At 43.2% G+C, this 25,773-nt stretch overlaps 1 protein-coding gene across 1 annotated transcript in view; it reads right to left on the minus strand.

Moving 5' to 3' along the window:
• Nucleotides 1-12,150, minus strand: part of VOPP1 (VOPP1 WW domain binding protein) — a 111,206-nt gene extending 99,056 nt beyond the window's left edge. Inside the window, exon 1 of the mRNA XM_049641283.1 lies at nucleotides 11,895-12,150. Within this exon, the coding sequence (XP_049497240.1) occupies nucleotides 11,895-11,948 (54 nt within the window). The 5' untranslated portion in view covers nucleotides 11,949-12,150. The remainder of the gene's footprint in view (nucleotides 1-11,894) is intronic.
• Nucleotides 12,151-25,773: the final 13,623 nt, after the last annotated feature.

Here is a 25,773-nt window from a genome sequence, read left to right on the forward strand (position 1 = left end):
TGCTTATATCAAACAAATTGTACTTTCTTTCTACACTATACTATACTTTCTATACTATACTTTCTCAAAAGAGAAAGAAGGTCATCAAATAATGATAAAAGGGTCAATTCAATGTATAACAGTTATAAATATACTAGCACTCAACATCAAAACATGTAAATGTATAAAGAAAACATTGACAGATCTGAAGGAGAAAAATATATGGCATACAATAATACTAGGCGACTCCACTCCATAATATATAGATCACACAGAGGGTATCCATAAAGAAACAGCAGAAGTGAACAACACTATAGACCAAATGGACCTAACAGGCATAGATAGAAGTTCCCACAAGCAGCAGAATAGACATTCTCTCAAGTGCACATGGAACATTTTGCAAGATAGATTCATGTTAGTTCACGACACAAGCCTCAAGAAATTCAAGCAAATAAAAATAATTCCAAGGTTAGACTTAAATGGAAGACCTGAAACTGCAAAATTCCTAGAAGAAAACATAAGGGGAAAGCTCCTTTTTACTGGTCTTGGCAAAGACTTTTTTTAATATGACACCAAGAGAAGAGCACAGGCAACAAAAGCAAAAGTAAACAAGGGGGACTATGTCTAACTAAAAAACAAAAACAAAAACAAAAACAAAACTTCTGTGCAGCAAAGGAAACAATAACCTGAAAAGGCAACCTATGGGATGGCAGAAAATAGTTGCAAACCATATTATCTGATAAGAGGTTAATAGGTAAAATATACAAGGAAATCATACAATTCAATAGCAAAGAAGCAAGTAACCCAATTGAAACATAGGCAAAGTACCTGAATAGATATTTTTCCAAAGAAGACATACTAATGGCCAACAGGTAAATGAAAAAAGGCTCAACATCACTAATCTTCAGGGAAAGGCAAATCAAAACCACAATGAGATGTCATCTTAAACCTGTTAGGATGGCTAGTATCAAAAAACACAATAGATAACAACTGTTGGCAAGTATATGAAGTAAAGGGAGCTGCGGGGTGCCTGCATGGCTCAGTCGGTTAGGCATCTGACTTCGGCTCAGGTCATGATCTCACAGTCCTGTGGGTTCGAGCCCCATGTTGGGCTCTGTGCTGACAGCTCGGAGCCTGGAGCTTGCTTCGGATTCTGTGTCTCTCTCTCTCTGACCCTTCCCAGCTCATGCTCTGTCTCTCTGTCTCTCTCTCTCTGTCTCTCTCTCTCTCTCAAAAAAAAAAAAAAAAACTTAAAAAAAAAAGAGAACGGCTGTACACTCTTGGTGGGAATATAAATTGGTACACCCATTAGGGAAAATGCTAGGGAGCTTCCTCAAAACCTTAAAAAAGAGAACTGCTATGTGATCCAGTGATCTCGCTTCTGGGTATATATCCAAAAGTAATAAAATCACTGTTTTGGAAAGATGTCTGAACCCTCATGTTCATTGCAGCATTACTCACAATAGCTAAGGAAACAACCAAAGTGTCAACGCATGAATGTATATTTACAAAGTTATATGGAAAAAATATAACACTATCCCTGCTTTAAAAAGAAAGGGATTCAGCCATTTTCACAACATGAATGAACCTGGAGGACATTATACTAATTGAAATAAGCCAGACACGTGAAAAAATATGACAGTATTCCATTTATATATGGAATCTTAAAAAATCAAACTCATGAAAGCAGAGAATAGAACAGTAGTCATCAAGATTGGGAGAAGAGGAACATGAGGAAATATTATTCAAAGGGTACAAATATTCAGGGCAGAATGAATAAGGTCTGGACGGCCACAGTACAGCATGGTGACTACAGTTAATGAAACTGTATCGTAGACATGAAATTTGCTGAGAGAGTTGATCTGAAGAGTTCTCACCACACATACACAAAGGATAATTATGTGAGGTGACGGATACATTAATTAGCTTGACGGTAGTAATGTTGTCATAATGCATACATATATCGAAATATCACATCATACACCTTAAACACATAAAACTTATTTGGCAAGTGTACCTTAGTAAAGCTGGAAACAAAAGGGAATAAAGAAAAGAGAGATAAAGAAAAGAGAATAAAGATAAAACTTACAAGTATCAGTTTTAAGAACCAGTTTTTGACACATACTAAGCAAACTAGTAACTGCTAGTTATCACATCATCACCAGCATCTTATCTATTTGTCTATTTATTTTTATTTTCAAGTTTTTATTTAAATTCCAGTTGGTTAACATATAGTGTAATCTTAGTTGCAAGAGTACACTTTAGTGATTCATCACTTACATATAACACCTAATGCTCATCAAAACAAGTGCCCTCCTTAATGCCCATCACCCATCTAACCCATGCTCCCATTCAACTCCCCTCCAGCAGCCCTCACTTTGTTCTCTATAAGTAAGGAGGCTGTTCCATGGTTTGCCCCCTTTTTTCCATGTGTTCATCTGTTTTGTTTCTTAAATTCCACATGAGTGAAATCATATGGGATTTGTCTTTCTCTGACTTATTTTGCTTAGCATAATACATTCTAATTCCATCCACTTCATTGCAAATGGCAAGATTTCACTTTTCTTGATGGCTGAGTAATATTCCATTGTATCTGTCTGTGTGTATGTGTATGTGTTTGTGTGTGTGTACATAGATATACATCCGTATCTTCTTTACCCATTCATGAGTCGATGGACTTGTGGGCTCTTTCCGTAATTTAGCTATTATTCATAATGCTGCTATTAACATTGGGGTGCATATATCCCTTCAAATCAGTATTTTGTGTCCTTTGGATAAATACCTAGTAGTGCAATTGGTACATCATAGGGTAATTCTATTTTTAACTTTTCGAGGAACCGCCATACTGGTTTTCAGAGTGGCTGTACCAGTTTGCATTCCCACCAACAGGGTAAGTGGGTTTCCCTTTCTCTGCATCCTCACCAATATCTGTTGTTACCTATGCTGTTAATTTGAGCCATTCTGACAGGTATGTGGTGATACCTAAATGTAGTTTGTTTTGTTTTGTTTTGTTTTTAAATAGGCTCCACACCCACCATGAAACCCAACATGGGGCTAAAACTCACCACCCTGAGATCAAGAGCTGAGCTAAGATCAAGAGTCAGATTGTTTTGTCTGTGCTATCAGCTAGGGCCTGCTTTGGATCTTATGCCCCCCCTCTCTGCTCCTCCCCCACTTATTCCCTCTCTTTCTATCTCTCTCAAAAAATGAATAAACTTCGAAGAGTTAAAAGAAAGAAACATTCGTTCTAAATCTCAACCATGGATGCTCTGCGATGCACAGGTATACAGCTTCCAAGTGGTCCTTCCCACAACAGCTCTCTTAGACCTTTGCCATTGCTTCAAGTTCAGACCCTTTCCAACTCACCCCCATGGCTTACTTTAATAAAAACCAAAACAATACAAAGGGAAAAAAAAAAGGTATCTCGCCACAGTTGCCCCAACCTATTTCCACTAAACCTAAAATATATCTGCACCTTCCCTCCTACCCACCTCCTCATTTCCCAACTCAAACCACATTCTCTCCCCTGAGGCTAACATCTATATCCAACTCCTGTTTCCATTCCCCCCTCCATCTGCTAAGCTTTTCTGCACCAAGGTCCTCTAGGTTAAGGTCTAAGAGGTTCACACACCACAAAGAGGCAATTAAAATACCTGAGCTAGGAGGTCCTCAATGTGGTTTGCCCAGGTCTGGCACTTAACTCATACCTGAGGGAACAGTCAGCATCCTCTTCCCAGACATCAGTCACCTGAGCATCTACAAGTATGGTGGGAGTTCAAATGGCAAAGGAAGAGAGGAGGGAAACAAGCAGAGATCATGTGGTACTTTCAGGGACCTGCAGCATCCAGGTTAGTCGCTGACTAAAGACTGCCAAGTCTTCATCCCCTCAGAGCCACTGTGCATCTGTCAAGAAATAAACACCCCAGAGGGCCTGCCTAGAGACAAGTTCACAATCTGTTGATCCAGCCTACACAAAGAGTTAAGGTTCAAGTGGGGGACTTTCCCATGGCCTCCCACAACACTAAGGCACTTCTCCTTTTACAAGTGAATCAACTGAGTCAATGAGAGCTTCAGTAATTTCCTCAAAGACTCCCAGCCAAGGCACACAAAGTGGAGATTCTATAACACATGGTCATGTCATCATCTGCTAACATCCATATGTTCATGTCCCCTCAAAATCCATAGATTGGAATCCTAATGCCTGATGTGATGGTATTAGCGGGTGGGGCCTCTGGAAGTTGATTAGATCATGAGGTCCTCATGAATGGGATTAGTGCTCTTGTAAAAGAGACGCCACAGAGACCCCTTGCTCCTTCTACCAAGGGAGGACACAGCCAGAAGGTGTTTGGCTATGAATCAGGAAGATGGCCCTCATAGGACTCAGCCATGCTGAGGCCTTGGTCTTAGACTTCCCGGCCCTCAGAGCCATAAGAAAGAAATTTCTGTGTTCAATTTTGTTAGAGCAGGCCGAATGGTCTGAGACACCACCCAAACAGATGTTGACAAGTTTAACAAGATGAGATAAAGAATGTTAATGTGAGTTGAATTACAATAAATATATAGACCTCAATTTCAGTCTTAAAAAATATAAATTATAGTATACATCTCCACAACTGTTGTGAGGACTTGTGGGTTATCAGGAGCCCTTGTCAAAAAGATTTCAATGTCACTGAAAACTCAATGTGAATCTCTTGGCTTATCTTATCTGCATATGACAAGGTCCACAGGAGGGTTCTGATAGAGCCAGTCAGATCACGCCTATAGAACAGAGTGTCCTGAATGTTCAAATAAGACATAATGGGAAGACATAGGAGGCAAGCCAAAGGCTTCATGGCAAAACATACTTACCACTGAACTCATTCTTGCTTAGCAGTGCACCAACAACCCAGCCCACTTAACTAAAGCAGCTCTGGAATCAATCTTTGATGACAGGATCATAGGAAAGTACAACACAGATACCACACAAATGGACAGCAAAATGATCTCGCAGGTCTCACAAAGATGCAGTACCTAATGAAGCCTATGAAAGGGACAAAGAATCTGGCAGTTTAGCCACAATAATGACCCAACAGATGCTCAAAGGAGAATGGTAGGAATAAAACACAACAAGAGAAGCTAGAAGTGGACGTTGTGGGTGGAGGGTTGGTTACTAGAGCAAATAATTTTGGAAAAGAAAAAAAAGAAAAAAATTTACTATGATCATTCCTCTGACTTTCAATGTCAAGTGAAGACTTGAATATTATTCATCACATATTTTTGTCACAAAAACTAATCTCTTCCCCCACCCCTAAAATTCTAAAATTCTAAAAAATTCTAAAATTCTAAAAATGAATACTTAGATAAAATTCACTTATTTAAATTTTTTTTTTTATTTTAGAGAGAAAGAGATTGCACAAGCAAGGGAGAGGGGAAGAGGGAAAGACAGAGAGAATCTTAAGCAGGCTCTATGTGGAGCCTGAGGCAGGGCTCGATCTCAGGACCCTGGGATGCTGACCTGAGCCAAAATCAAGAGTCAGATGCTCAACTGACTGAGTCACCCAAGCACCCCTAACTTATTTTTAAAATTTGGACTTTGTTTTTCCCCCACTATTAACTACAAAATTCTGGTCCTTAAGTGGATTTACTTTGGGGGCACCTGGCTGTATCAGTCAGTTAAGTATCGGACTTCGGTTCAGGTCATGATCTCACGGTCCGTTGAGTTCGCGCCCTGCATCAGGCTCTGTGCTGACAGCTCGGAGCCTGCAGCCTTCTTTGGATTCCTGTCTCTCTCTTCTCTCTGCTCCTCCCCTGCTCATGCTCCATCTCTGTCTCTCTCTCAAAAATAAACATTATTTTTTTTTTAAAAAAAACACTGGATTCACTTTGAGTGGACTTTTCCTAGGACCAACTATTTTCACAGTTTGACAGACTTTTCAAAGGGCAGCTGTGAGGACCATGAGAGGACTCAAAAGCACATCCTGGGAGAAATGACAGAAGGAAATGAACCTTGAGAAGAACACACTGGGGACTATAATAGCTGTGTTCAAATGCTGAGGGGCTGACATTGTGATTCTATTTCTTCTGAAAAGCCCAAGAATGCAGAACTAGAGCCAGGTTAAAAATAATGTAGACATTTCTCCTCAATATAACAGAAAACTTTAACAATTAAGTTGCCCAAAAAGTGGGTGCATTGTTTCCATTACTGCCGGTGTCCAAATAGGTTACAGCTAAGGAAGTAAAGGTTAGTACAGCACTCCATGCTTCAGAGTCCACAGCTAATCAATGACCTTCCGCTCTCCTACCTTACACCTATTCAGTTCCTTCACCCAAGGTCGTTACTCAAGGATCTATTAACTCATTCAAATATTTACTGAGTCCTACTCTATGGCAGGTACTATTCTAGGAGCTAGAGATATTTCAGTCAACAAAATGGAGAAAACCTTTGCCCCTCTAAAGTTAATTGCATCAGATTTTGAAAGTAACAGATACACAGGAAGGAGGGAATTGGTCTGAGCAAGGGGTCTGGGAGGAGAATGGGTTGGAATTTTACATAGGGTGATCAAGATAGGCTTCCTGAAGGGTGGCATTTGAGAGGCCTCATCAACAGATGATTAATGTGAATTCTAGAAACATTACTTGTCATCCCATGGCTAGATAATCAAGTGACCACTAGCCCAATCAATAGACTTCTAGAGTCACTTCCCCCCAGCTGGCCTTATAGCTGTGCACAAGCCAAAAGAAAGCAAGGGCCAGTTAGAGCCCCAAGTCTGGTCCCAAGGCCCCTGGCCCTCCTCACATACCTGGAGACAGGTTTTCCCTGCTTCAGAACAAGGCCTTACCACTGGGTTCAACTGCCATCCACCAGCTCCCAGCCACCTATGGAGCTTCCAGTGATAACAAACTCCCTACAGTCCTCTTTTTCATTGAAATCCCATGTTGCCCAGATTGCCACTCTACAGAGTGGGAGGGCTGAAAAGGTTTATTTCAGAGAATTGGCATCCAAGGGCTGCCACAATTGTTGGCATCCCAGGGCACAAGAAGTATTTGGCAAAAAAACAAAAACACACTTAAACATGACTTGGTTCTAATTTCTAGACTCCCAGACATCAAAATACACAGAACTTTAGGAAACTACTTAGTAATCCTCTTATTTTCCTTAGTTTCAAAAAACAACATTCACTTTCCAACACTCTCTGGAAGTTTCAAGCCTAAGAAGGGTTGTCCTTTTGTGGGAACAACTTTCAAACACATGGGAGCCTCACTTAAAGGTTTCCAGTTTGGGATCCAGGGCAGAATCAGAAAGATACTGATGCCACTCCCTTCAGGAAAGTAACCCAGTAGTTGGGGCGCCTGGATAGCTCTGTTGGTTAAGCCAGCCTCTGACTTCAGCTCAGGTCATGACCTCATGGTTTGTGGGTTCAAGCCCCCTGTCAGGCTCTGTGCTAACAGCTCAGAGCCTGGGGCCTGCTTCAGATGCTGTGTGTCTATCTCTCCATCTCTGGCCCTCCCCCACTGGCTTTCTCTCTCTTCCTGTCTCTCACTCTCTCTCCCAAAAATGAACATTAAAAAAACAGCTAACAGGGCAGAGCTTGCTTGGGATTCTCTATCTCCCTCTCTCCTGCACTAACCCTGCTCACAGGCACACACATGCTCTCTCTCTCTCTCAAAACAAATAAAAAAGCCTAAAATAATAATAATAATAATAATATAACCCAGTAGAGTTCATTACTCATCCAGTGAATGAATGGATGTGACAGAATGGATGTGACAGAATGCCTAGCACCTACCCTGGGGAAAGTTATATTAATTTTTCTTTTTAATTTTCTTAAATGTTTATTAATTTTTGAGAGAGAGAGAGAGAGAGAGAGAGAGAGAGAGAGAGAAAGCCAGTGGAGAAGGGGCAGAGAGGGAGAGAGACACACACAGAATCTGAAAGCAGACTCCAGGTTCTGAGCTGTTGTCGCAGAGCCCAGCGCAGGGCTGGAAATCAGGAACCACGAGATCATGACCTGAGCCCAAGTCGGAAGCTGAACCCACTGAGCCACCCAGGCGCCCCAGGAAGTTTCCATTCAGGAGTCCACTCCATCCATCCACGCCCATTTCCGCAAGGCCAGAGCCCTTACAACACATACTATAAGAAGGATGCTATACAACTGTCCACAACCTGCCCTCTGTCTTCCAAAGAGGCTGCCCTGATAATATCTAGCAAAGAGGGCGCTCTGATCAAAAGCCCCACGGATAAAGGTCATGCCTGCATACCCTTAGGGCCTGATGACTCCCCAGGTTCCACTTGCAGCACACTTTGTCCCATTGGAAACGTCGTGGCTTTGGGTTCCAAGGTGCCCTGCAGCTGAGTGCAGGCCACCGGGAACGACCTCACCACAGCTACCTACCCTACCTACCAGGAGACAGCTTCGCACCCTTCACCCTTCCTGCAGGCACTGTGCTCAGGGTCTCGGACGAGCCAGGGCGCAGGACACAAGCAGAGAACGTTAGCATTTGAGGACGCAGAAACGGCTTTGGGGTTCCCCTACTGGGGGACCACGTTCACGGCCTGGGCACCTGAGACGTTGGTGACTGGTGCACGGGGCGACGGGGAATGCGGACCGCATGAAATGAGGGCCCTCGGCCGCTTCTTGTGCAATTCAGAGGGGGAGCTCTGAGTTCACCCCAAAGCAAAGGTCACTTCAGTCACCAGCTCCCAAGAAGCCTCCCTGCGGAAGGGATGGTGCCATCAACAGCCTGTTCCTCCTTCCAGCCCTGCCTGGGTTTCAGGGGGAGCACAGCACTGGGGGGGGGGGGAGGGTGGTCCTAGGAAGGTCCCGCTGACCCATGCCCCCCACTGTGCCGCCACACTCACTAAGAGCCCCACATGTCACTCTCCAAAGTCTCTCAGGCTGGATGTGAAATCATAGGGTTCCCCACAGAAAGCATGACTCAGTCCCTAGAGCCTATTTTGCTGGATTCCCTGCTTCAGGGGACACGCACGTCTCCAAGCCCACCTCTGCTCTCAGGACATGCATGCTACGTGCAAATGCTTTCCCTGCCTCTCGACAGGCAGCAGTGGGAAAGCCAGCGGCGCAGCACGCTCACATGGAGCCCGGCTGCCTGGCTTCATGCCTCGAGTCCTCCCGTTTCACAGCAGTGACCCCAGGCACACATTCTTTCACATCTTCCATTGGAAATACTAATGGGGACGAGAGTCCTTGCCGAGGTACTCTGTGTCAACAGCCAAGATCTCTAAAGTGCTCAGAACAGTGCCTGGAACAGGCTAAGTGCTCTACCAAGGTGGGATAAGACCAACGAAAACAAAAACGCATAGGCAGTCCTCTCGTGGCCAGCACCTAAGGGAACTGCTGGGGATGGTGAGGCAGGGGAGGTATCCCGTCCTTCCCCAGACAGTGTCCGGCTCCCCCTCCCTATTCAGGACTTCCCGCTGGCAAAAAGAAAACCTCCCTGCCTGATTCTGGGTGGTGTCGGCTAGCAACAGAGTGCCAGAACAGAGTGCTGCAGGGAGGGCCACAATGGAAGAACCACCTTATCCCAGGGGGTGCAGGATCCACTGCTCCACAAGTACCATGAAACCAGTGCAAGCAGAACAAAGAAACAAAGGCCACGAACCAGGCCAGGGTGCAGTGGACTGTGAGAGGCCACCAAAGATCTCCCTGGATACTTTGATGTGCTTCAGGTCAAGAGACTCTGCCTCCTCACATATATGGCAACCGGGACAGCACGTTTATGGAGGCGGTTCAAGACTTGAAAAGCATCAAAGGTACTCTGACAACAACCAATTTTAGATGAAATTCAGGGCAACTAATTTAAGAAGAAAATGTCTCAGATATCTAGCTCATGTATCAAATTCCATGCGATGGGTTGTGCAAAATATAATAATAATGGTAATAATGAAAATAATATATTAAAGATAATAATAATCTCCTTAATTCCTGACACAGACAACAGACTCACCAGGCAGCAAGAGGGAGAAGTGACTCAGAGCCCACCGGGTCCCTAGAAGCCAGTGCATGTGTACTTGAGCAGGCAGTGCTCCTCTCTCAGCCTCCTTTGGAAATGAGGTCTTGAGCAAACGCTCTTTCATTGCATGGGTTCTACCTCTGTCAGGTGTCCTCTGTCACCCCCCAGGGACAAAATAGATGCTTAGGAGCCTCAGCTGCTGAAAGTGGCCTACACCACACCATCTTACTGAAAACATAAAGTACCAGTCAGATTGATATGTAAGTTTGGGAAAGCCTCAGTTCTTAGACTTTTGCTTTCGGTAAGGTCACGGTGCTGCCTTCAGGATGTTTTCAGCCTTTGAGACAGGATTGGAAAACTCTGTTGAAATGAGAAATTCCAATGCAAGAAAACAGTGTCTTTGGAAAGAACTGGGTCCCTAACGCGGTCAGGACTCCATACAGGACATGGCACCGCAGACACTTACACAGACACACAAACACAAACCCCAACAACCTGACAGAGGTGGAACCCATGCAATGAAAGAGCGTTTGCTCAAGACCTCATTTCCAAAGGAGGCTGAGAGAGGAGCACGGCCTGCTCAAGTACACATGCACTGGCTTCTAGGGACCTGGTGGGCTCTGAGTCACTTCTCCCTCTTGCTGCCTGGTGAGTCCCAGAGGAGATGTGATTCCTAAGGTCTGAAACTCTTGAAACGCGGAACGAATACAAGACAGGAGGTGCTCTTCGGAAACATGAAGCACCACGCCCCACAGATATGAAGAACAAAACCCACAAGTCTGCCTGGAACAAGGAGCTTTTCCATCCACCTTCCTCGAGAGAGTGCGAAGAAGACGTTCCCACCCAACATTTCCCAAAAAGATGACTTTGAACTCCATCCACAACACCCAGTTCTCTTCAGCACACATCTCCAAGTAGGAAAGAGTCTGGACCGCCCTCTAAAACACAGAAGCGCCACTTATTCCTGGCCCATTTGCTCAGAGTTCATTGATTGAATGCAAATGGCCTTCAGAAATGAAGAGCTCAACAGGGAGTTGCACTTCCCCTAATCCAGACTCCTACCCCAGAGTCCCATTGACTCCCATGATAGAGGACCCCCTTTAGCCAAAAGTGGGGTGGAATCTCCCCCTCCCCATCAGAGGGTGCAACTCCACCACCAGGGGCGGGGCGGGGCTGGGCGGGGCAGGGCAGCGGGTGTGGAGGGGGGAGGCAGGAGGCCTGTGTTCACCTGCTGCTTCCACTCTCAACCCCTTCAACACAGTCCCTGGCTGGCCTCCAGCAACTCAGGCCCACCACCCTGACTCTCCCTGGAATGTTTCTCTGGAATCTGAGGTCCCTGTGCTTCATTTTCACAGGCAGGAATGTTTCCTCCTGCTCTTGGCTGCGACGTCCCTGGCCCTGCCTTGACGTTTCCCCACAACCGCAGGTCTGCGTGTTCTCACCTCCACCCTCCAACCCACTGCACACAGCCGGCCTGACTCTGCGCCTGCGCAGCTCCTGGACCACCGCCCCCCCCATCACCACTGGAGCCTAACCCCCCACTGGATCTGGGGCCCTCCTCCTGGAGGGAAAGGGCAGGGTGGGATGGCTACAATGCATAAAGGTCACTCCTGAGTCCTCCAGACCACCAGAGAAAGGAGAGCAACAAGAACCCCTGAGCACGAGGGAGGGGAGGTGGGGAAGGGCAGGCGGGGTCGGGTGGGAATGGAAGGGGAAGACAGAGAGGGGCAGGCGGAAACCCTGATGGGACCTTGTTACCAGGATCCCTACATACTCAGCCCTGGGACTTATGAAGGTACTGGAGGGAGGCTGTGGTTCTCAGCCCCTGGACCTTTAGGGTTCTCACAGATGGTCTTCTGGGGCATCTGGGCATCGCACCGCGCTCAGCCCCTGGCAGTGGTTGCGCTCCACGAGCCTATCCAAGAGGTGCCCCCGTGTAGCGCGGCCCCCACCTCAGCCCCTACCTCCAGGAGCAGCCCGAGCAGCAGGGCCGCCACCCTCCGGGGCTGGCGGCTCATGGCTCCGAGTCCTCTCTGGGTGTGTCCCGCTACCGGGTCGCAGGCGCCAGTCAGCAGCACGTCCCCCCGTGAGACGGTCAAGAGGGCAGGGAGGGCGTTAGTTCCCAGCAGGCCCAGGGTGGGGGGAGGTGGGGTCTCCGTGCGGCTTGAGGTCGCAGAGCCAGTACGCGGAGCACTTACAGCTCAGCCCTCGCTGCGCTCCGCCCCCGGCCTGGAAGCAAGCGCGCCCGCGTGCTCGCGCGCGCGCACGCGCGAGCACGCTCCTGGCACGCCCTCTTTGGCACGCACTCGTAGGCACCGGGATCCAAGCACAGGCAGGGGACACAGCTTAAGCCTGGAGACTGTATCAGGTTCTGTGTCTCCCTCTCTCTCTGCCCCTCTCCCCCATTCGCGTTCTCTCTCAAAAATAAATAAACATTAAGAAAAATTAAAAACAAAAAAGGTGAAACTTTGCGATGCTTTCCTCCTAGCCTGGTATCTCTCCTGTGTGTCCTCTACCTGGTTCTAGATGATGGCTGGTTGCTTCCAGGAATTGGTAATAGGGTAAGGGCTGGCTGGCCAGGCTGTTTCCCCGAGGAAAGACCATGAGAGCGCACAAATTTCTGAAAAAGTAACAAGGTGAAGACGACTCTAGTACAACAACTCTCACGGAGGATGTGACTGCCAGTTGCAAGAAATTCTCTGATCTGTTGTTTGGGACAGGACTAGACATGCCCCAGGCCTACTCAGCTACCCCTGATGAGGGAAGATCCCAGAACCTGGGCTTTTGGGTTGTCACAGGAAGCAAATACCCGAGCGACTGGGCTCGACCTGGAGTCCCCCGTGCAAAGCTCATCTCTCCTCGCATGGAGTCTGCCTGAATGATGGACACGGATTTCATTTATTCCACCAATATGTGTCTACACCTTCTTTCAGTTGAGTATTCTTGTGGTCCTTGGGGATAATAGCAGTGAACAAAACAGACATAGTAGCTTACCCTCTAGCTTGAAGTGTAGAGTTCAATCCAGTGAGGGAGGAGTGATGGATAATTAGAATAAAGAAACAAACGTATGTCAAGTTGTAACTGGCCAGGAAGAAAAATAAATTGCATGAAACATTTAGGAGGTATGGCAGGTGTCACTGGGAATAGGAGAGGCAGGCCAGGCCTCTATGGCAAATTGTCAGCAGCAGAGACCTAAAGGGAAGCAGGACAACGGAACAGCACTATTAGGTAAAGGCCCTAAGTTACAAGCAGCCAGGGCCCTGGGAACTTTCAAATAGGATCAGTGCAGTGAGGCCCTGTGCTCCTCTCTACATGTGGTAGAACTCGAATTCAAAGACAAAATAGGACCCGCAATCTGTGGCAATTATTTGCTCAGGAAACCAACCTGTTATCTACAATGGCCAGGCTACTATGTCGAAGTCAGACTGGCAGAAGCTTGTATACATTGTGTCCCCACTTTTCAATTTAGAATCAACTGGAGAAAGCCACTTATACTCCCCTAATCCATCCCATAGTATGGCCCACCTCTAGTTACCTCACCTACAGTTTCTCCATGACAACAGCCTCCACTTAAGTTGGGGCATCCTAGAAGCCTTCCCTTTTTTTCTGCCTTGAAGCTTTCCTATTCCTCTGCCTGACTTGGAGTCTCTGCCAAATACGAGAGATCACGGCAGACTCCCTTGCTGTCCCAAGCACCGAGTCCATAGCCTTTGCCTGTTCTCATGTGCTTAGTCTTTGTTGATTTCCCTTGCAGACTGGAGGAGTCATTCCTTATAGAAATAAGAGTGGAATTACTCCTGGCCTTGCCACACCTTCCCTATTTCCAGCTGTCTAATTTCCACTTTTAAGCAAACAGACGGCAACACGAGAATCTAAGGTCTATGCTGGGGTGACCACCTAAAGGTCCTTACTTGTCGACTTTGTAAGGAGGCTAGTCTGTTACTGAGGTGAGGGTGTTGGAGTAAAAGAAAGGGGAGGGGCTGACTCAGAAAACCACTCAGAACCCCAGAGTGGGTGTGGAGATTATTATGATCTAAAGACATAGGAGATTCAACAGAAGAATCTTCTCAGAGCTTCTCTGATGTGACTCAAAGCAGCAACTGCTGGGAAAGGCCATAAATTTTCTGAGTGCGTCCACTCATGGGAAGAAGATTGAGAATAAATCTGTCATAACTACCCTCTCTGGGAACGTTTCATGCCATGAAAAATTATGAAAAGACCACTCACACCCGCAGAAACAAAACTCTTCCTACCTCAACCAAAACACCAGAAACAACAAGTGTTTGTGAGGATACAGAGAAAAAGGAACCCTCGTGCACTGTCGATGGGAATGCAAATGGGTGGAGCCACTGTGGAAAAGAATATGGAGGTCCTTCAAGAAATTGAAATAGAATTACCCTACAATGCAGGAATCACACCACTGGGTATTTACCCCAAAAATACAAAAGCACTAATTCAAAAAGATACATGCACCCCTATGTTTATTGCAGCGTTATTTATAAGAGCTAAGATACAGAAGCAGTCCAAGTATCCACAGACAGGTGAATGGATGAAGAAGAAGTGGTATATGTAAAATGGAATATTACTTAGCCATAAAAAGAATGAAATACTGCCATTTGCAACAACATGGATAGAGATAGAGAGTACAATGCTGAGCAAAATAAGTCAGTCAGAAAAAGACAAATACCGTATCATCTCACTTCTGTGGAATTTAAGGAAAAAACAAATAAACAAAGGGAAAAAAGAGAAAGAAACAAACCAACCAAGAACAGACCCTTAACAATAGAGAGTGAACTGATGTTTACCAGAGGGGAAGTGTGTGTGGGAGGGGGTATGGTTGGAATAGGTGATGGAGATTACAGAATACACTTATCATGATGAAAAGAAAAAACTTTCTTATCTCCCATGTGTTCTCCTAAAATTCCACTGCCCTGTTATTTTTTTAAATGTTTGTTTATTTTTGAGAGTGAGAGAGACAGAGCGTAAAGTGGGGAGGGCAGAGAGAGATGGAGACACAGAATCCAAAGCAGGCTCCAGGGTCAGGCTTATGAACGGTGAGATCATGACCTGAGCTGAAGTTGGATGGTTAACTGACTGAGCCACCCAGGTGCCCCATCCATTGTCTTTTTATAAACAAACCTATTTGTTCTACCCACAGAAGCTCTTTCCCCCACTCCCTTTCTCCTACTAAGATATGTAAGCCTCTAATGGTAATCATGTAGTAAGCTAGCTACTCTTTTTTGTAAGTTCTTCTCTACATAGGAATAAATCTTTTTTCTCCTTTTAACTTACCATTTCAGTTTAATTTGCAAGTCCTCAATGAATTAGCCTAAGACGGTAGAGAAACAGCTTCCCCCCCCCCACAACATGGCTGATGCAAGAGAATTAGTGAATGAAAAATTGACAAGATTGGGTGAGAAATGGGAAAGTTCGGAGTTAAGGACTTAGGCCATAAGCATAGATTTTTATAATCAGATTAAAAAAAGCAGAACAATGGTGGTAGCTTTGACGCTCCATAGATTGGTTTTGCAAGGATAACCCTACTTGGTCTTTTTTTTATTTTAATTTTTTTATGTTTATTTATATTTGAGAGACAGAGAGCAGGGGAGGAGCAGAGAGAGAGACACAGAATCCAAAGTAGGCTCCACGCTCTGAGCTGTTAGCACAGAGCCTCACATAGGGCTCAACTCACAAGCTGTGAGATCATGACCTGAGCCAAACTCTGACGCTTAACCAACTGAGCCACCCAGGCGACCCAACCCTACTAGGTCTTTAAAAAAAAAAAAAAAAATGCATTTCCTACTACTCGTGAAAGTGTCACTATTCCATATAGTATGCCTTTTCTCCTTATTTTTATATTTTTATTGTTTTGAGTTTTTTATTTTAATTCCAGTATAGTTAATATACAGTTCTATATTAGTTTCAGGAGTACAATATAGCGATTTAACAATTCTATATATTACTCAGTGCTCATCATGAGAAGTGTAGTCTTTATTGCGCATTACTTATTTCACCCATGCCCCACTCACCTGCCCTCTGGTAGCCATTAGTTTATTCTCTGTAGTTAAGAGTCTGTTTCTTGGTTTGTCTCTCTCTTTTATTTTTTATTTTTTTGCTTTGTTCCTTTGTTTTGTTTCTTAAATTCCACATAGGAGTGAGATCATATGCTATTTGTCTATGGGAGGGAGGGAACCCACAGGCAGAAAAATGGGAAAAGAACAGATCCCACACCAGGCACCTGAGTCACAGGGACCCATACTGGGAAGATGAATCCCTGTAACATTTGGCTGTGAAACCCAGAGAGGCTTAACTCCACAAGTTTTTTACAATCAGTGAGGCCTAACACCTGAAACTAAAATCAGTGATCTTGGCTCTGGGAGAGCTGAAGGGTGATGGAAAATTGAGTCCTTGTACTTGAAGAAGAGACAATACAACAAACAACACCGCTGAGATAAAGCATAGAAGTACCAGTATGAGGGTACTTGGGTGGCTCAGTCGGTTAAGTGTCAGACTCTTGATTTAGGTGCAGGTCATGATCTGAGAATTTTAAGATTCTCTCTCCCCCTCCAGTCTTCCACATCTCAAATTAAAAAGAAGGAGAAGGAGAAGAAGGAGTAGGAGGAGGAGGAGGAGAAGGAGGAGCAGTAGGAGGAGGAGAAGATGGAGGAGGCAGAGGAGGAGGAGGAGGAGGATGTTTGAAAAATTCCTGGGGTATATGGGAAAGAGATTTATTAAGTAATCTCAGAACATGTGCTGGAGGAGCAGAGGATAGAACACTTACCCAGGAACAGAAGAGCTGCCATTTCCTTCTTGCTTCCCACCCCACGCCCACAGCTAAACACACGAACACCTGTGGAAACAAGTGACATTCAAAGCACTCTCCACCAAGCTTGCTAAAAGAGCACTCCACACCAGCATTCCCTTGCTGAGATACCCCTGGTCGTTCTACAAAGCAGCTGGCGATCTGCTCCCACAGCGTACTTGTGTAAGCCTGGCTAACCCTGCATGCCACACTCTGTGTTTTCCTGCAGACCTGCCCCATCCAACACACCCTCAGGAGGAGTCCATCCAAAGTGGTGCCACAAGCGTAGCAGTGTGCATGCAGCTTGCACGAAGTCCAACACAGCTCCAAAGTGACTCCTACCTGGGGAAGAGGGCAACACATGTTCCACTGTGGCCCCAGCAGTGGAGTCAACTGGGGGCAGACATTTTGTCTGACTTCAGGCCCTGTCCACCAATGAAGGCTTCTCAGAGGACAACACAGGGAGAGAGTACTTTGGAATTCAGTGTGACTGTGGTTCTAACAAATGCCAGGTCAGACTCAACACAAGCCCACTGGCCCATCAACAACACAGGGCCCAAACCCTATCCACAGCAGGCAAAGAGAGCCATTGCAGATGACTGGACTGAAGGCAAAAACAGCTCAGCCACAACAGCAGGATACATGCACCACACACATGAGACACCCTGAAGCACCATGGTCAGGTGATGAGGGGACATTGCACTATAGGGGACCACAGGACTTCTCCTTCATAAGGACACAGTTTCAGTTGTCAGAACAGGTAAGCGATCTGGAGCACAGAGTAATGAAAAAAAAAGAAGCAAAACAAGAGGAGCAACAAGAATACTAAAAAATGAAAATAAATAATGGCACTCCGTGACACCACAGAGTGTAATGAAATTTGCATGATACGGGTCCCAGAAGGAAAAGAGAGACAAAAGGGGTCAGAAAATTTATTTAAGGAAACAAAGCTGAAAGCTGCCTAAATTTGGGGAAGGAAACAGAAATCCAGGTCTAGGACAAAAAGAGGCTCCAACACCAAGACACATGGTAATTAAAAGGGCAAACTGTAGTGATAAAGAGAGACTTTAAAAGCAGTAAAAGAAAGCAAGACAGTTACATATAAGGGAAACCTCACAGAGCTATCAGCTGATTTTCCAGCAGAAACATTGCAGGCTAGAAGAGAGTTATGATATATTCAAAGCTCTGAAAGGAAAAAAGCTGCAACCAAGAATACTGTATCCAGGAAGTCTATCATTCAGAATAGAAGGAGACATAAAGAGTTTCCCAGATAAACACAAGCTAAAGGAATTCATAACCATTAAGCCAACCTTACAATAAATGTTAAAGGGGATTCTCTGAGTGGAAAGGAAAAAACATGAGCAGGAGTAAGGAACATGGAAAGCACAAAAGCAGTAAAATGAAGTACGTGTACAAAAAGAAATTAAGGGGTTCACAAAATAAAAGGATTAAAGTATGATATCATATACCTGGAAGGCTGGGGGAAGTGAAGAATGGATTCAAGTTTAAGTGACCATCAACTTACTATAGACTGCCATATGCAGACTGCTGGACACAAACCTAATGGTAACTTTAAATCAAAAACCAGTAATAGATATACAAAAAATAAAGAAAGGAATCCAAGTATATCACTAAAGAAAGCCAGCAAGAGAAGGAGAAGAGAATAAAGGCAAAGGCAAGAGAATAAAGGAACAAAGAACTAAAAAAAGAACCATAAAAGAAGCAATAAAATGGCAATAATTACATACCTATCAAGAATGACTTTGAATGTAAATGGACTAAATGACTAAACACTCCAAGCAAAGGAAATAGAGTGATGGAATGGATAAACAAATAAGACTTATCCATTTGCTGCCTGTAAGAGATTCATTTCAGATCTAGAGACACATGCAGATTGAAAGTGAAAGGAAGAAAAAACATCTAACATGCAAATGAAAGTCATAAGTAAATGAGGTAACAATATTTACATTGAACAAAACAGACTTTAAAACAAAGACCGTAACAAGAGACAAAGCAGGACACTATATAATCATAAAGGGTACAGTCCAACAAGATGTGATTGAAAATAATTTGGCACCCAACATGAGAGCACCCAAATACATAAAGCAGCTATTGAAAGCATAATGGAAGCATTGACAATAACACAATAACAGTAGGGGACTTTAACAGCACACTTACATCAATGCACAGAACATCCAAAAGGAAAATCATCAAGAAAAGGGTGCATTTGAATGACACATTGGACCAAATGTATCTAACGGGTATATGCAGAACATTCCATGTTAAAACAATGGAATACACATTGTACATTGTACACAAGAGTCCATGGAACATTCTCTGGAATAGATCACATCTTAGGTCGCAAAACAAATTTTAACAAATTCAAGAAGATTGAAGTCATACAACGTACCTTTTCTGATCACAATGCTATGAAAGTAGAAATCAGCCACAAGAAAAAATCTGGAAAGACCAAAAATACATGGGGGTTAAATAACATGCGACCAAAGAGCTAAAAGGTGAGCCAAGAAATAAGACAGGAAATTTTATAGATAGATAGATATACATTATATATATATATATATATATATATATATATATATATATATACACACACACACACATATGGAGAGAGAGAGAGAGAAAATGAAAATACACAGGTCCTAAATCTTTGGGATGCAACAAAAGCTGTTCTCAGATAGAATTTTATAGCAATACACTTCCTCACAAAGTAAGAAAAAGTCCCTTATAAACGATTTAACCTTACCTCTAAAGGAGCCAGAAAAAGAACAACAAAACCCAAAACCATTAGAAGGAAGGAATAATGAAGAGCAGAGCAGAAATAAACAAAATTCAAAGTTAACACACAAAAGAACAGATCAATGCACCAGGAGCTAATATGTAGCATTGCTGGTGTGATGTGGGCTGGGAGCAAACAGTCAAGAAAGAATTTTGAGCCATTTTCGGTGCAAAAATGTGCTTCTATTACAGGATGGAGCTAGAACCCATGGGTAGGAAGAGCTGCACTTGTGTTTGTGAGAAGTGACTGATTCCATACTTTCTACTTAGTGGGGGCTAAGGGTAATGCAAGTCTCTAAGGAATTTAGAAGTAGCACTTTCAGGACCATGAGGAGCTAGCTGCTGCTAAGGTAAGGTTGTTTACTACTGGCTATTAAAACATCAGTCTTGAAACCCTTCCGATGTGTATCAGTAGGCCATATGCTTGAGAGGTAATTGCTAACATCTATCTGGGGAAGTGTTTATGGCTATCAGGGAAAGTGACACTAACCGGGGCCAAGCTATAGTGGTAAAACATTAAATAAAGTCCTTGGGAGACCTGTAGGAGGGTGACAATCTGTAAGCCTCAGGAATTCCACCTGGAGACTATGAGCTGCAGCCAAGTCCAGCTTGTGTTTCTTTTTCTTTTTTTTTTAATTTGAAGTGCATTGTCAAATTTGTTTCCATACAACACCCAGTGCTTATCCCATCAGGTGCCCTCCTCAGTGTCCATCACCCACCCTCCCCTCCCTCCTACCCCCCATCAACCCTCAGTTTATTCTCAGTTTTTAAGAGTCTCAATGATGGTTTGCCTCCTTCCCTCTCTGTAACTTGTTTTCCCCCTTCTCCTCCCCCCAGGTCTTCTGTTGGGTTTCTCAGGATCCATATAGGAGTGAAAACATATGGTATCTGTCTTTCTCTGCCTGACTTATTTCACTTAGCATAACACTCTGCAGCTCCATCCACGTTGCTACAAAAGGCCAGATTTCCTTCTTTCTCATTGCCAAGTAGTATTCCATTGTATATATAAGCTACAACTTCTTTATCCATTCGTCAGTTGATGGACATTTGGGCTCTTTCCATAATTTGGCTATTCTTGAAAGTGCTGCTATAAACATTGGGGTACAAGAGCCCCTATGCATCAGCACTCCTGTATCCCTTGGGTAAATTCCTAGCAGTGTTATTGTGGGTCATAGGGTAGATCAATTTTTAATTGTTTGAGGAACCTCCACACTGTTTTCCAGAGCGGCTGCACCAGTTTGCATTCCCACTAACAGTGCAAGAGGGTTCCCATTTCTCCACATCCTCTCCAGCATCTATAGTCTCCTGATTTGTTCATTTTAGCCACTCTGACCAGCATGAGGTGGTATCTGAGTGTGGTTTTGATTTGTATTTCCCTGATGAGGAGTTACATTGAGCATCTTTTCATGTGCCTGTTGGCCCTTTGGACATCTTCTTTAGAAAAGTGTCTATTCATGTCTCTGCCCATTTCTTCACTGGATTATTTGTTTTTTGGGTGTGGAGTTTGGTGAGTTCTTCATAAATTGTGGATACTAGCCCTTTATCCGATATGTCATTTGCAAATATCTTTTCCCATTCCATCAGTTGCCTTTTAGTTTTGTTGATTGTTTCCTTGGCAGTGCAGAAGCTTTTTATCTTCATGAGGTCTCAATAGTTCATTTTTGCTTTGAATTCCCTTGTCTTTGGAGATGCGTCAAGTAAGAAATTGCTGCGGCTGAGGTCAGAGAGGTTTTTTCCTGCTTTCTCCTCTAGGGTTTTGATGGTTTCCTGTCTCACATTCAGGTCCTTCATCCATTTTGAGTTTATTTTTGGGAATGGTGTAAGAAAGTGGTCTAGTTGGTCGAGTTTCATTCTTCTGCATGTTGCTGTCCAGTTCTCCTAGCCCCATTTGTTAAAGAGATTGTCTTCTTTCCATTGGATATTCTTTCCTGCCTTGTCAAAGATTAGTTGGCCATACTTTTGTAGGTCTCACCCTGGGGTTTCTATTCTATTTCATTGGTCTATGTGTCTGTTTTTGTGCCAATACCATGCTGTCTTGAGGATGCCGGCTTTGTAGTCGAGGCTAAAGTCTGGGACTGTGATGCTTCCTGCTTTGGTTTTCTTTTTCAACATTACTTTGGCTATTCACGGTCTTTTGTGGTTCCATACACATTTTAGGATTGCTTGTTCTAGCTTCGAGAGGAATGCTGGTGCCATTTTGATTGGGATTGCATTCAATGTGTCGATTGCTTTGGGTAGTATTGACATTTTAACAATATTAATTCTTCCAATCCTTGGGCACAGAATATTTTTCCATTTCTTTGTATCTTCTTCAATTTCCTTCATAAGCTTTCTATAGTTTTCAGCATACAGATCTTTTACATCTTTGGTTAGGTTTATTCCTAGGTATTTTATGATTCTTGGTGCAATTGGGAATGGGATCAATTTCTTTGTCTTTCTGTTGCTTCATTATTAGTGTATAAGAATGCCACTTATTTCTGTACATTAATTTTGTATCCTGTGACTTTACTGAATTCATGTATCAGTTCGAGCAGATTTTTGATGGAGTCTATTGGGTTTTCCATGTATAACATCATGTCATGTGCAAAAAGTGAAAGCTTGACTTCATCTTTGCCAATTTTGATGCCTTTGATTTCCTCTTGTTGTCTGATTGTTGATGCTAGAACTTCCAACTCTATGTTAAACAACAGCGGTGAGAGTGGACATCCCTGTCGTGTTCCTGATCTCAGGGGGAAAGCCCTCAGTTTTTCCCCATTGAGGATAATGTTAGCTGTGGGCTTTTCATAAATGGCTTTTACGATGTTTAAGTATGTTCCTTCTATCCCGACTTTCTCGACAGTTTTTATTAAGAAAGATGCTGAATTTTGTCAAATGCTTTTTCTACATCGATTGACAGGATCATATGGTTCTTATCTTTTCTTTTGTTAATGTGATGCATCACATTGATTGATTCGTGAATATCGAACCAGCCCTGCAGCCCAGGAATGAATCCCACTTGATCATGGTGAATAATTCCTTTTACATGCTGTTGAATTCGATTTGCTAGTATCTTGTTGAGAATTTTTGCATCCATATTCATCAGGGATATTGATCTGTAGTTCTCTTTTTTTACTGGGTCTCTGTCAGGTTTGGGAATCAAAGTAATGCTGGCTTCATAGAATGAGTCTGGAAGTTTTCCTTCCCTTTCTATTTTTTGGAACAGCTTGAGAAGGATAGGTATTATCTCTGCTTTAAATGCCTGGTAGAATTCCCCTGGGAATCCATCTGGTCCTGGACTCTTATTTGTTGGGAGATTTTTGATGACTGATTCAATTTCTTCACTGGTTATGGGTCCATTCAAGTTTTCTATTTCTTCCTGTTTGAGTTTTGGAAGTGTGTGGGTGCTTAGGAATTTGTCCATTTCTTCCAGGTTGTCCAGTTTGTTGGCATATAATTTTTCATAGTATTCCCTGATAATTGCTTGTATTTATGAGGCATTGGTTGTAATAATTCCATTTTCATTCATTATTTTATTTATTTGGGTGACCTCCCTCTTCTTTTTGAGAAGCCTGGCTGGAGGTTTATCAATTTTGTTTATTTTTTCAAAAAAAAACTACAACTCTTGATTTCATTGATCTGCTCTACAGTTTTGTTTTGTTTTTGTTTTTGTTTTTGTTTTTATTTTCTATTGTTTGTATCTGCTCTGATCTGTATTATTTCTCTTCTTCTGCTGGGTTTGGAGTGCCTTTGCTGTTCTGCTTCTATTTCCTTTAGGTGTGCTGTTAATATTTGTATTTGGGATTTTCCTTGTTTCTTGAGATAGGCCTGGATTGCGATGTATTTTTCTCTCAGAACTGCCTTTGCTGCATCCCAAAGCGTTTGGATTGTTGTATTTTCATCTTCATTTGTTTCCATATATTTTTTAATTTCTTCTCTAATTGCCTGGTTAACCCATTCATTCTTTAGTAGGGTGTTCTTTAACCTCCATGCTTTTGGAGGTTTTCCAGACTTTTTCCTGTGGTTGATTTCAAGTTTCATAGCATTGTGGTCAGAAAATGTGCATGGTATGATCTCAGTTCTTTTATACTTATGAAGGGCTGTTTTGTAACCCAGTATGTGATCTATTTTGGAGAATGTTCCATGTGCACTCGAGAAGAAAGTATATTCTGTTCTTTGGGATGCAGAGTTCTAAGTATATCTGTCAAGTCCATCTGATCCAATGTATCATGCAGGGCCCTTGTTTCTTTATTGATCCTGTGTCTAGATGATCTAATCAATGCTGTGAGTGGAGTATCAAAGTCCCCTGCAATTACCACATTCTTATCAATAAGGTTGCTTATGTTTGTGAGTAATTGTTTTATATATTTGGGGGCTTTTGTATTCGGTGCATAGACATTTATAATTGTTAGTTCTTCCTGATGGATAGACCCTGTGGTTATTATATAATGCCCTTCTTCATCTCTTTTTACAGCCTCTAATTTAAAGTCTAGTTTGTCTAAGTATGGCTATTCCAGCTTTCTTTTGACTTCCAGTGGCATGATAGATAGTTCTCCATCCCCTCACTTTAAATCTGAAGGTCTAAAATGAGTTTCTTGTAGACAGCAAATAGATGGGTCTTGTTTTCTTTTATCCATTCTGATACCCTATATCTTTTGGTTGGAGCATTTAGTCCATTTACATTCAGTGTTATTATTGAAAGATATGGGTTTAGAGTCATTGTGACATCTGTCGTTTTCATGCTCGTAGTGGTGTCTCTGGTACTTTGTGGTCCTTGCAACATTTCCCTCACAGAATCCCCCTTAGGATCTCTTGTAGGGCTGGTTTAGTGGTGTTGAATTCCTTCAGTTTTTGTTTGGGAAGACCTTTATCTCTCCTTCTATTCTGAATGACAGGCTTAAAGGATTCTCAGCTGCATATTTTTTCTGGTCAATACATTGAAGACTTTCTGCCATTCTTTCTGGCCTGCCAAGTTTCAGTAGATAGGTCTGCTACTACCCTTATGTGTCTACCTTTGTATGTTAGGGCCCGTTTATCCCTAGCTGCTTTCAGAATTCTCTCTTTATCCTTCTTTTTCCAGTTTCACTATGATATGTCGTGCAGAAGATCGATTCAAGTTATGTCTGAAGGGAGTTTTCTGTACCTCTTGGATTTCAATGCGTGTTTCCTTCCCCAGATCAGGGAAATTCTCAGGTATGATTCATTCAAATACACCCTCAGCCTCTTTTTCTCTGTCTTCTTCTTCTGGAATTCCTATGATACATATATTGTTCCATTTGATTGTATCACTTAGTTGTCTAATTTTCCCCACATACTCCTGGATTTTTTTTATCTCTCTTTTTCTCAGCTTCCTCTTTTCCCACAATTTTATCTTTGAATCTACCTATTCTCCTCTCTGCCTCTTCAATCCGAGCTGTGGTCACCTCCATTTTATTTTGCACTTCATTTATAGCATTTTTTAATTCCTCATGACTATTTTTTAGTCCCTTGATCTCTGTAGCAATAGATTCTCTGCTGTCCTCTATGCTTTTATCAAGCCCAGCGATTAATTTTATGACTATTATTCTAAATTCTTGTTCTGTTATATTGCTTAAATCAGTTTTGGTAAATTCGTTAGCTGTAGCTACTTCCTGGAATTTCTTTTGAGGAGAATTCTTCCATTTCGTCATTTTGGCTAGTTTTCTATCCCTTATGAGTGTTCAAATCTTGTTATGTGCTCTGCATCTGTGAGCATTGCTATATTAAATGAGGGTCTAGGGCCTGGCCTTTCAGGAGGTGTTTTTTCAGGGATTGTTACTTGCTCTCTGTTGTTGTGACTTTGATTATTTTATCACCCTACTCGTAGTGATTTTTTGGACCCTCCACCAGATGTGCCTTGATTTGTTCCTTGGAGTAGCCCTGGAAGGGAAAACAGATAGACAAACAGGAGACAAAAACACACAAACACACAAACAAATAAACAAACAAATAAACAAAAACAAAAACCTAAAGACTAAAAAAAACAAAACAAAAACAAAAACACCAACTACAAGTAAAGAATAGAGTGGAGGCAGTGCTAATGGATGAGCACATACCACGGGAGAAATGCGTGGAGGGGGGTAGAAAAAATAAACATTGATTAGGCAGAGAGACTAAAAGCCTTAATCAAGAGAGAGAGAAAGGAAACTAAGGAAGGAGGTGGGGAAAAGGAAACAAGGATACAGTTACCCAGACAGAGAAACTGTGTGGCTTGGTTATTCCAGAGAGAGGGAAAGAAGTATAAGGAAGGA

The sequence above is a fragment of the Panthera uncia genome, chromosome A2 (genome assembly GCF_023721935.1).
Source record: "Panthera uncia isolate 11264 chromosome A2, Puncia_PCG_1.0, whole genome shotgun sequence".
Classification (NCBI taxonomy): Eukaryota; Metazoa; Chordata; class Mammalia; order Carnivora; family Felidae; genus Panthera; species Panthera uncia.